This window comes from Mizuhopecten yessoensis, unplaced genomic scaffold, assembly GCF_002113885.1.
Source record: "Mizuhopecten yessoensis strain PY_sf001 unplaced genomic scaffold, ASM211388v2 scaffold11173, whole genome shotgun sequence".
NCBI lineage: Eukaryota > Metazoa > Mollusca > Bivalvia > Pectinida > Pectinidae > Mizuhopecten > Mizuhopecten yessoensis.
Genome location: NW_018408916.1, coordinates 2,917,191 through 2,930,632, shown reverse-complemented (window position 1 = coordinate 2,930,632; position 13,442 = coordinate 2,917,191). Strand labels below are relative to the sequence as shown.

Here is a 13,442-nt window from a genome sequence, read left to right as displayed (position 1 = left end):
TGGGTGGGGGGGGGGGGGGGGGGGGGGGAATAGAAGTAAAATGTAGCTGGGAAATTCTTCATTGAAACTGATAGCCAGTTTAATACAGTAACAACGAAATAGCATATCACCACAATAGATAATATCTCGTTATCAACATGATCTTCATGTAAATCCACCTGCCATAAGAATCACTTCTATAGTCAGTGAACTCACCATCGGTTTGATTTGTTTAATTTTACCTACAGTCCTATTAATAGCTAAGGTCATTTAAGGACGTGCCTTTTTTGTATAGTGTCAGCATAATTGTGTGTATGTGTGCCGGAAGCGGGGTATGTTGGTATACTTATGCCGACTTTAGAGTGCTATCTCACCGAAATACCATGTCGAAGGCACAAAGCACATTATTCCATCGGGTCACATTATACTGACAACGGGTAAACCACTTGTGATAACCCTAAATGCTGAACGTTAAGCAGGGAATAACAACTTCCGGTTCGAAGGACTTCGGTATGTCCAGGCCTGGGGACAGAACCCAATGCCGACACTTCTTCGGCGAACGTTTAACACTAAGGCTACAAGTGAGGTATTGCAAAGCAAGGGACTATGACACAAACAGGTTCTCAGGAAGTAGAGAGAAAATATAAAGATCCATAATACCGTTGGGGAAGCAGATCCATTGTGGTTTCGTCATTATCCCATTGGCAGACGACACTGAAGAAAGCAGGGGGCCCCACATTAATCACCACCAGGATAACATGTAGGGTACCTCTGTATATAGTGGACCGCTTCTTACTAGTAAAAAATATGATGTTGTTTATGAAAAGAAATGCAAGTTCCCTTTTACGTTTTTTCTTTTTTTTCATTTTAGATGAGATTTTAATAAGAATGGCAAAGATATATATAGGTTTAATATTTGTAATCGGTGTAGGTAACGCCTCCCCGGGTTGATCAAATGCCAGATATACACTGAATGAGAATAAATCCGTGTACGATTGTGTTGACAGTGAAAATAACGTCACTATTTATATAATCGCACTCATCGAACTCTCCTTTAGCAAGTGAAAAACAATGCACAATTAACGCTGTTTAACAAAACCTTGTTACGTAAAAGCCAACCCGCGTAACAACATCCATGACGCCATTGTTGTTATCTTCGAGATTGCCATTACCGTGCAGGTCATTTTATACGAGGTAAAACAAAAATATGAATTTAGCTTATGTCACTTTGCTTGTACAATTTTTAAACGCGTTCTCAAGCATTGATTATGATGAGACATTCTAACATTTTCTTTATTTTACATGAACTTTGTTTTTCACAAAAGAAAAACAATTGTACTTTTACTTTAAAACATTATAAAGCCAAATCAGTATGGGTGATGTATGATATAGGTTTAGAGCCAACCCGGTACCACTGGTTTAGAGACCAAAATACGCAAATCCAGCAAAACATCGTTAATTAGCACGAGTTCATTCACCACTTTTTTCCTAGGGCTTCAGACAAATCGGGAAGATCCGTCTCCTGTACCTGTCACGGGGGTCGAAACCTTCGTGGAACGTCCTTATGATGGAATTGAGTCTACAGTACGCTCATACAAAGGAGAGAGATGTCATGCTCAACACAAATGCAGAAACCTGGCGGGATTCAATCCTATGAGCTACTGTCCTGTATCAAGGTTTGACTGTCAATCCAACTGGACTGTCGCTACTTTGTCGTGTTCAGGTATTTAATCTTATTTCTGGTTGATAGCGTCGGTAATTTATCCGTATATCTGCTAAAAAGTAACTTTTGTTACCATTGAAATGTATTGTTAAAATGAATTTAAGTACAGTTTCTCTAATGAAAGTAAATAGAAATAGCTACTTTTAATCTCGTATTGTGATTTTAATAGCAGAAGAAGTAGTGGTTAACAGAAATTACTCATGATTAGCCTAAAATAGCATTGAAATTATTCTGACAGAATATGACTGCTTCGACACTGCCAACGTCAGGTACATGGGTCGGGTATCATGCACAGTTGGAGGTACAGTATGCCAGCGCTGGGACACCAACACCCCTCACACCATAGGTGCTGTTGTTGCTGCTAGTATCGCGAGCATGACTACCAGTAATAACTGGTGTATGCCGATTAGATACCATCGTCCCTGGTGCTATACCACTGACCCTAACATCAGGTGGGACGTCTGCCCCGTGGATGACTGTCAATGAACGCCCTTTGATGATGGAAGCTGTTTGTGAATCGTTTACGGGTGGAGGTGTAAATCTGCTACAACAGATATATAATATGTTGATTGGACTGTGGACATTTTGTGTTATCAATCATCAGACCTGTGTTTAATTAGATACATTAGACTGAAACTTTTTAAAAGCAATCATGCATTTTTTATGTACAAAATTGGACACCTTCCGTCATTTTGTCGCTCTATGAAAACCTTTATTTTTATAGTTTTTTCTTCACACATTGTCCTCTCTGGTTTTCTGTTTAATATTCTTAATATTCTGTGATATAGAATGGTTTCATGGTAACTGATTTTTTCTAATTCATATCATTTGATTTGTAATTATTATTCATGCTTGTGTCTTGATAAAGAAGCAGATTGCCTCGAAAACTTGACAAAATTGCTTTTACTATTTTGCGTGTATATTTTTTTAAAGTAATTATCACCCGCCAATCATGTGTTAGTTCGGATCCTGTGCCCACATTGGACTCTCGTTATAACTTATGACAACTATCAATAGTGAACCAGTAAACTGGATATTTCAGTCATGTACCAATGGACCAATTTTAGCGACAAATACATCTATTAGCAAGTTTTATAGCCCTTTGTCTACTAGAAACACTAGTTTTTGGCTAAAAATGGGCTATGTGGTTTATGTGGAACGCCAAATTAACATATAATCAAATAATTGAACCTATATTCAAATAATTGTAGAAATGTACAATTCAATTGAAGATAGAGGCAATTCAATTGAAGATACGTTCAATTTAATTGAAGATAAGTACAATTTAATTAAAGATAGGTTCAAATACGACGAATTACACCTGTCTTCAACTGAAATGAACATATCTTCAATTATTTGAATATATGTTAATTTGGCGTTCCGTAGGTTTACCTTGTGTAAAGTACACATGGAGAGGTGGTTAACGTTGTATAAAGTGCTAACTACTGTACAAATCACCATGTGTTTACCTACACAGATATCGGCCTTGTCAATACTGTAAAGGAACATTATTCAGTACAAAAATGTATTGCGTATAGGAAAGGAGCTTCCTGTGTTCGGAAATCTCAAATTGAATTGAGGAAAAAGGAATAGCCTTCTTGATTTCAGCAATCTCTTTACATTTTATTAAATATATACCGGGTGTCTATTTTGATGTATTATCTGACAGTGCTCAGCCGAAATTATCTTAACAGTTACACACTAGAATGTTTCAGTATTTTTTTGCATGTTTGATTAAGTTACTGCAGTGCAAATAAAAACACAGATATGCGTATAATTCCCTTTTATTTCTCAAACTCTTCTCTTTCTGTTCTTCTATCCTATATTTCCGTTCTCCTTTCCTCTCTTTCTGTTATATTATATAAAATACATGTACGCTACTTAAATTTATGTAAACATTTTAAGAATGAAAGTGTGTGTAAGTGAGTATGTGATCAGACTATATTGTTTGTACTTGTGTATTGTACACTGTACAATGTATTCATAAAAATAAAATACAAAAAAATGACATCGGCCTTGTTTATTATTTTTATCAACTTGAAAGCATCACCCATAATGATTCCATTAGTATGTAAGAGTTACTCCCCCTTACTTAACCAGACATATATTTTAGATGCGAATGCTAAAATATCTCCGTACTATTACGTCACCTTCAGTTATCACATATTCCCCAATAACTGCCAATTCTTGCAATAAGAAAATTATATACATGACATTTAACAAATTCATTTTGAATACCAATGTTTTTAAATCATGTGGCAGAATTTGAGTGAAATATATATGGCTTTTCACAGGAAATTTATTAACGTTTCTCTTGATCAAATTGTTAAGTACAATGACGAAAATATTACGACGAAAATTAACTGCATAAGCAGAGCTTTAGTGACGCTTTATTCGAATGACGTCATGCTTGACAACAAAGCAGTTGGTTTAAACAATATTTATTTCATATATCATATATAATAAGAACACAGGTTAATAGGAATTGTAATAGGCTCTGGGAACAAGATTTTAAATCTGATATAAAGCCAGCTCCCTTAAAATGTAATTACATTAAAGAAGTGCTACAACATACATTTAATTAATACACAGAAATTGTTTAGATTAACAGTTTGAGATAATATCGACCATTTTATGTGAGGAACCATAAATTTAAAAAAAATACTTAAGTAGCTATAGGTTTATAGAATAAAGGAAACAGTAATGTAGAAGAGAGCATGAAAAGATCCCAACAAGCACCTATAATCTACCCGACTCTAAAATGTACATTTGTACCTTATCACATATAAGTATGTTATCATCTTAAGACAGATTTAGGTCACCATGAATTAACCGTTCAGGGTTCAAATTCATGTTTAGAGTTCCTATGGACTCCACTCTAGCTTGGTTAAAGAGCCTGCACTGCATCAAATAATGGGAAGGAGGTTCCACCTGCCCACATCTACACAGATCTGTGTCTAAAACCTGATTATTATAGAGATGATAATTTAGGGAACTACATCCAAAGAGGAAGTCGTGTATGAAGTACCTGGGCCCAGCGATGGCCAGCATACTAATATGGTGGTTTTACTAATACGCTGTCTGTTGAGGTGATTTGTGAACTTGTACAGAGATGGAGAATTTCTTATATCATTAGGTATGACATTCCATTCCCTAATGGCAGTGGGTAAGAAAGAAGTCATATTAACATTTGTTCTACTTGCTGGTGGATGTTTATTCAAATTGGTTCTTAAGTTGTGACCTTGGACAGCTCCTCTCACAGGAGGAAGCAAATTCTCCAAATAAATGGTGCAGCACCATGGTATATTTTGTACCAAGTTTTCATTCTTATGCTTGTATCAACTATGTGAAAATGTTTCCAATCCTGTTTCTAATATAATTGAGTTAGACGATGCAGATTTTATTGCTCCAGTCACAATTCTGCCTGCCTCAATATTTTTCAAGTTCTTAACAATCTTGTTGGGTACAATTACCCCAAATTATCTCGGCATATTCCAAGATGGGACGTACATATGAAAAATACATAATTTCTAAAGATTTTCGATCCAGCTTAAATCTAAAACCTCTAAGAAAGCCGACTAGCCTTTTCCATGCTTTGGCAAGGATATTAGCGATGTGAACATGCCAAGAACAGATTTCACATACAGTTGCACCCAGATGTGTATGTTGTCGAACTTGCTGAATTTTTTATTCATAAAAAGGGGATGATGAGCTGTTGCCGTTCTCTTTCTTGTAAGGACCATACTTTCAGTTTTATGGGGGTTGAAATTAACTAACCACTGCCTGGCCCAAGTACTGATTTTGTTCAGGTCAGAGTTTAGGATAATATGCTGCACTCTTCGGACTTTCAGCAATAAAAGAAGGTGAGGTATCATCTGCAAACAGTCGAATATGGGCATTAACATCAGTTACTATATCATTTATAAAGATAATTAAAAGAAGTGGTCCCAGTATTGACCCCTGTGGAACCCCAGCATGTAACTCTTAAGAAGTTGAAACAAAGCAGTTCGTCAATTTAGATGAGCTAATCATTAGCAATTCTGTCGTTTTCAGCTATTATTTGCCAACAAAAATTCCGAGATCATTTCAATAAAGAAGTGTATGTACCAAAGAGGTACAAAATCTAACACTCACTGTATAGTCGCTTCATCTGCATCTGGTACCGGAAATGTGCGGCATCAAATGCAGAAAATAAAAAATAAATTTTCCGATTGCTTAGTACAAAAATCGATGCAGGACCTTTTAATCATCACATGTGAACATATAATATTTTAAACCAAGTTTGCGCAAAAACATATTCTCATATTTCTACCGTGTACGGTAAATATATCGTTAAAGGTTTTAATTTCATAACATCGCCTTTTCTGCATTAGGGCATCGGATTTTTCCAAATTCGTGTCGTCACGTCATTGTTGAGCGATATTGTGCATTGTGACGTCACGTTACGTAAAATGGGGTGTGAGATTAATAGATTCTTCCCCTACCTTGAGGTTGTGACAAAGAAATCTCCAACCAGAGGGATAATTGTTTTTCTTCCATCCTAATTCACTCACAATTCTGCCGACAAGCGTTGATTACATGTTTTTCAAGCAAATCCATAGTTGTCTTCCGTGGTCTGCTACTGTTGACGTGACGTCAATGCATTAAGGACGTGACGTCATACTATTGATATGACCTAGATCGCGCCATCATAAACCAGGCTATATCCCCTGAGGGAGTGACAAGATGTTTTCAAGCTTAAAACGGAGACACACATGTGAAGGATGGGAGGGAAAATCTTACACCCCTTCCTTACCATTGACTTATAAAATCTATTACCTGTTACTGAGTGAGATCGGGTTAGCCCAGCCTGGGGCTAAAATTCTGTAACATAATCGCAACTGAGGCGTAAACCGAGGTTTGGATGTTACAGAATCTTAGCCCGAGGCTGAGATAACCCGATCTTGCTCAGTTACAGGTAAAAAATAATCTCGCACCTTTAGTTCGAACAAAATCTCTAAAAATAGCCTCTACACTGCTAAAGCTACATTTGAATGCTTCCCCGTAAAAATGTAGTCCGTCCTTTCAAGGAAGACAACATTTTTCACAATGCAATCTAATTAGAATTATATCTTCACATCGCTCCCGTTTACTGATATGTCGCGTTGAAGATCTAACAACATCCCGTAGAGGGTCACGTCAGAGGTCAACATGAATGCATTATCGTATTTATAACAAGCCAATCAAAACGCGACATAACTCTTTCTTTAAACCAATCAGAAAGCAGGACCTGTAGCACCTCGTAGCCCAAAATCCAGGTAGTTTCAGGTTGTTAAACTTTTAAACGACAACATCACCAGAAGAGGAAGTCTCTCTTATTTCAAAGCAAAATCCACAAATTGTACAAACGTTGTCTTGTAGATAGACACGGCGTGGTGTCATGGGCGCCGCCATTTTCGATGCTCATTTGACACCTCTCGGTCTTTTATCATAGCAAGTGTGTTTCAAAATCATTACATCATCACTTATAGAAATGCGTAAGCTCTCCTCTGATTGGTTAATGCAAAGGTCGCCTGAACATGACCCTCTACGGGATGTTGTTAGATCTTCAACGCAACATATCAGTAAACGGGAGCGATGTGAAGATATAATTTTAATTAGATTGTTCACAGTGTAGATCATATTTTATCTATAACATTGGATATCTAACAACATAAAAAAAATACATATAACGACAAAACAGAATACTTACATTGTATATAATGCAGATTGTCAATTTCAAGCCGTTAACGCGCGGATGAGTGCATCTCAGTGTAAAAAAGTCCCCGAATGTCACGTAAAGATACTATCGATAGATCGGACGAGATGGGAAATATCTAGGATGGGGTATGACGTGGGATATCTCTGTATGAGGTGCGAGAAAGCTCTATATTACACACACGGAAATGAGAGAAATATATATATCAGTATATAGTATAGATATATAAGTATATAGTATAGATATATCAGTATATAGTATAGATATATAAGTATATAGTATAGATATATCAGTATATAGTATAGATATATCAGTATATAGTATAGATATATTAGTATATAGTATAGATATATCAGTATATAGTATAGATATATAAGTATATAGTATAGATATATCAGTATATAGTATAGATATATCAGTATATAGTATAGATATATTAGTATATAGTATAGATATATCAGTATATAGTATAGATATATAAGTATATAGTATAGATATATCAGTATATAGTATAGATATATCAGTATATAGTATAGATATATTAGTATATAGTATAGATATATCAGTATATAGTATAGATATATAAGTATATAGTATAGATATATCAGTATATAGTATAGATATATCAGTATATAGTATAGATATATTAGTATATAGTTGTATGATTTTTTAACCTGAACTACGTATGTGTTTATAAAGGCCCATAAGAAGTGTGCATTTTCGCTCGTGCTCCTTTAAGGGGAAACAATTTCTTTTATCAACTTTTCCGATGTATTTTTTTTTTTTGCATTGCCACACATTTTGTAATACATAGCTGTAGAATAAGTAGGTTTTTTTTCACTAATGAAACACAGTTAAATATGACGGAAGTGTAACACTTAACCATTAGTAGAAGGCAAGTGGTCACAGGTGGACCTTATTTCTATTACTCATATACATCGGTATATAACCCTGCTTCAAATAATAAGCAAAACGATAACTTCGGTATCGGTTATTGTGATTTTGAGAATATCATGAAAGATTAACAATTTACGTATTTGTGCTCATTGGGACATGGTTGTTCTTTTTGGAAAGCAAAACGTTAAACCCGAAAAAATAAAAAATAAACCATACAGTAGAAATGTTAATTGCACTGTATATCATATGCATACAAATATCATGTGTGGGTGCTAGCGTGCGTTTGTGGATGGGTTTTTTGTTGTGTGCGTGAAGGGTGTCAGAGTTATCGGTATAATAATATTTATGTAAATAAACGAATTCGAAAGAGAGTTATTTATGTTGTTGCCCGTTCATCTGACTTTTTTTCTATTATAACGTCATAGTTTGAAATATACGTATTTATGACATTCGCAAAAATACACAAACCTGTGCTAATGATGCGTCATTTTGGGATATGTTTTAATCTTATTTGTTTCTGAGTTGGATGAAATTGTCTAAATTAATGTATAAGCAAACTGTTAAATTGTTCCTATGTGTTTAAACAAATGAACACCAGTAAAAAGACTGTGATAGTCTATCCTTTTTGAGAAAAAGATTTCAAAGTTAGTACGTCAAAAAATTCAAAATTAAGAAGCAGCAAAATTAAACGAAATAGAAACAAACGTCAGCTGCCCATAGGTGATTCTTTAGTTGTATGATACTGTCCTGTCGTAAGCTACTGTCCTAAAACAAATTCACCTCCCCTAAGAGATCCCTTAGTCGTATGATACCTTCCCATACAATAAACGTATAACGTCACTAGTTTGACTTATATTCAAATAAAAATGGCAGCATTCGGGATAACAGCAAATTATGCTATGAATCCAGAGTTCAGACCAGGTACTTGGGAAAGAGTACGCATCTTTACTTCAAACTATCGGGGCAATTTCTTTGGGGGAACTTGGGGGAGAATCATTGATTAAATAATTGAAATTGTATGTTTTTATTATGTAATTAAACCGAAAACTCTAAACTTGGTGTCCGATATGAATGAACATTCGTGTGTATCAGAGTAAGTGGGAACCTGCTTTATGTGTAAAAAGAATCTAGCGTAAAACCAGCGACCAATAAAACAGTAATATTCCAACCTTTAAATTGTCATTAATAGTATGATACTAGGTAAACGTGGGGTAGATAACTAATAGGCGAGCCCTCATTATAGAAATGTATCTACAACACTATACAATGTGGTGAAGACCCAGTTATAGAACGCTCGGCATCACTTGTAATCTCTCATTAAATCCAGGTTAAGGCCTCCGAGCACAACCAATTACACTCCGCTCGTGATCACTGTTAATTAAGTAGTAAAATAATACATACACTGTATTTGATCATTATTATTAATAAAAGTACCTATTTCTAAATGTCTTCAAGAGGAGCAGTCACTCACCTCGTTGACTTTAAGTGGCCAGTGTTACCCCGGTGTCTGGTTACAGAGAAGTAGGGGCAGATAACTCACACCTCAAATCTCGTCATTACAAGTCAGATTATTTATACTGTACTGACCTTTTTATGATATGTCTCCAGCTGTCAGCCACTGTGTGTCGTCACGTATCAGTCGACATTGATATCAAACATTTACTTTATTGAAGATTTATCATCCAGAGTATAGCATAAAAACTAAAAAAAAACTAAACCAGAGTGTACAATAGTTGATGTACCAATGTATATTTAATTGTATTATCATTACAAAGACTTGAGATATGTTCTTTGCATTTTTATATGTTTGTCCATTTTAATCTCTCCTTTGTTCATAATTCAAGAATCTGACAGGGAAATTCGTTTGATATACAGCTCGGTTAGATTGATTATCCTTATTAGAGTGTGCCGAGCTCTCGATGTGAGGACGTGAATTTACGTGGATTCGAATAGCATTCATTGGCCGGGTGTCGCAGGAGACGCTTACCCTCCCGGAACACTTGTTCCTATTATCTTTGTACCTTCAGGAGTATCCATGTATATTTTTCCTCTGTTACTATTTTACCACAGTTTTGTCGATTTTGAGTTTAAACTACAGTTTTGCTAACAGTTTGGTATTCCATTGTTGTCGCTTTCCATTCCGCACTCAGCAAACACTCTTTCCTATGATTGTATATCTAATACAGAAACAGGGAAAAAGACATTGATCCTGATCGTCCTGGTGTTCATCGGTCTTTTTTGGCTTTAAGCATATTTTATTGTCCAAAATAGGTACAAAGGATTTGACACGAGTTATAGCAACTTATGAATATTCTATCAACATCATATTTCATATACATACAAGTGATGACATAGACAATTAATTTCAAATTCAACTATTGAAAGTAGTAAATTACATGTAAAATGTTATTAATATAGACATATAGTTTATGTTCAAAATCTTCCACTGGAAGTTATGAAGTTCGAACACATTACAATTTACATCCAAAACCAGGTTTTCATTGCCAAACAGTAACACGTTTACGCTAATTTTCATATTTTTGTTATTAAAAGCTTAAAGCAATACCACACGAGCGTGTAAATAGCATTGGCATTCAAAAAAGAAAAGATAAGCATTTTCACAATGGTGCCCACAATTTACACAATTAGAATCCTGAACTAAATTAACACGGAAGAGATCATGTTTGTCTGAGTCCAGTGTTAGTATAATATATAAAAAAAAAATCGCCATACCTATAGTAACTGGGCTGACTTGTGGGAATATGTTTGGATATAGCTGATTTAAAAGATAGGAGAGGCAGAGATTTAATATTATCATCTAAAGTGTTCCAGTTTACCTTTATGACGTCATACGATTTGTGACATCATGCAAAAGCTGTGTCTATGTCACAGAAACTCGAACGTATTTACAGTATTTACGATTCTGTCAATATGAAAATATGTCACCATTGTTGTTAGCTAGTAATACATATCAAAACAAGGGAGTTTACGTACCTAATGTAAATTTAGTAACATTAATGCTATTATGTTCTATACCTTCTCACATCCTCGATATCCATGGGTTACGCTTACTTTCGCTCTCTACACCCCTGGAATATGTCATAGCAAAATTGAAGGCACGAAGATAGCTGTTTGATTGGTCTCATGTAAAAGAAATGACCAATCGCTAGGCTGATACCTGTCCTTTGAAGATAACAAAGGAGAGACGCCCGACTTCAAAGCTTGTCAGTTTTACCGTTACGTGACCGCGAGATTCTTTTGATGAATATATTTTAGAATCTTTGCAAAGACTTTATGTAAATACCACCCTTTTATTTGTTCAATTATGTGCATATTGCTTGCTTAACGGTATCAAAGTGATTGCAAGCCTTTTTTTTTTTTTTTTTCGTTTTCACAATTTTAACCATTACTTTTATCCATATGTTGTAAAGCGCTTTAGAGTAATTTTACAAATTATATAGGGCGCTATATATAAATGTTGTATATTATTATTATTATTATTATTATTATTATAAAGGATCGAACTAGTCTTCTTGTCTCATCAACAAGGTGGCGCACACCAATTTTGCTATGACATACATTATCTCACAGGTGTTGTCCTGTCCCCGGAGGACACTAGATACAGGTTATCTTCTTTTTCATCGATTCTCACTTGTTGGGTTGCGAAACGTCAACACAAACAAAGAACAGCATCTACATGTAACGTTCTGTGATATTTAAGGTATAAAAGTAAACCAAGAATTATATAACCTTCAAATTCGTCCATTGAATATCATAATGTATATTGGTTGTCTTTAAAATAGAAAATAGAGAAATGTAATAAATAAAACATGTGCTTTTGTATATAAATATATTTTGTTTATTAAACAAATATACAAAATATCAACATTTAATCCTAGATAAGTGTACACATAATTTATAGACTGAGATGCTGCTGCTGGTAGCAGACACAGTGTATATATAAGCCGGCTATACACACGAGCCTCGGACCTGCCTGACAAGTAGCTAGCCAGTATCACTAGGCTACCCACTACAAGCACTTAACACTTCTTACACATTCGGAACTACTGCAAGCGAGTCGGTCTAATCACGGCAAAACATGATGACAAAATATAGTTATAGAAAACACAGTAATTACAAGTCACTTAAAGTTTTCTTCTCGTTGTGACTATAATATATATATCCGCGGCACTAACTGGACATCAGCGGAGAATTTCTTATGTGTATTTTTTTTATATATATATATGAACAATACATCTGTAATATTTAATGTCAATATCAATTTGGTCCTCAAAGTTTGTCTGAGGGATATTTCGAAGTGACGATGGTAAACGTACAATGGACGGTGTGTTGTTTCCTGGCTGTGATCGTCTATGTGTCGGAGGCAGTCACTCTGAAGCCTGGGTAAGTACCACTTTACCATAGACAATATAATACAGGTACATAATAATATAAAATATATGTTTTGTATCAATTAGCGAATTATATAACTATANTTTTTTTTTTTTTTTTCGTTTTCACAATTTTAACCATTACTTTTATCCATATGTTGTAAAGCGCTTTAGAGTAATTTTACAAATTATATAGGGCGCTATATATAAATGTTGTATATTATTATTATTATTATTATTATTATTATAAAGGATCGAACTAGTCTTCTTGTCTCATCAACAAGGTGGCGCACACCAATTTTGCTATGACATACATTATCTCACAGGTGTTGTCCTGTCCCCGGAGGACACTAGATACAGGTTATCTTCTTTTTCATCGATTCTCACTTGTTGGGTTGCGAAACGTCAACACAAACAAAGAACAGCATCTACATGTAACGTTCTGTGATATTTAAGGTATAAAAGTAAACCAAGAATTATATAACCTTCAAATTCGTCCATTGAATATCATAATGTATATTGGTTGTCTTTAAAATAGAAAATAGAGAAATGTAATAAATAAAACATGTGCTTTTGTATATAAATATATTTTGTTTATTAAACAAATATACAAAATATCAACATTTAATCCTAGATAAGTGTACACATAATTTATAGACTGAGATGCTGCTGCTGGTAGCAGACACAGTGTATATATAAGCCGGCTATACACACG

General features: G+C 34.8%; 1 protein-coding gene across 2 annotated transcripts in view; it reads left to right on the top strand.

Annotated features, from left to right (window-relative positions):
* LOC110467473 (plasminogen-like) overlaps window positions 1–3,700 on the top strand; it is a 6,964-nt gene extending 3,264 nt beyond the window's left edge. For both annotated transcript variants that reach the window (XM_021524665.1, XM_021524664.1), the window contains 2 exons: window positions 1,472–1,702; window positions 1,941–3,700. In XM_021524665.1, coding sequence (XP_021380340.1) covers window positions 1,472–1,702; window positions 1,941–2,188 — 479 coding nt within the window. In that variant the 3' untranslated portion in view covers window positions 2,189–3,700. The remainder of the gene's footprint in view (window positions 1–1,471; window positions 1,703–1,940) is intronic.
* The last annotated feature ends 9,742 nt before the right edge of the window (window positions 3,701–13,442 follow it).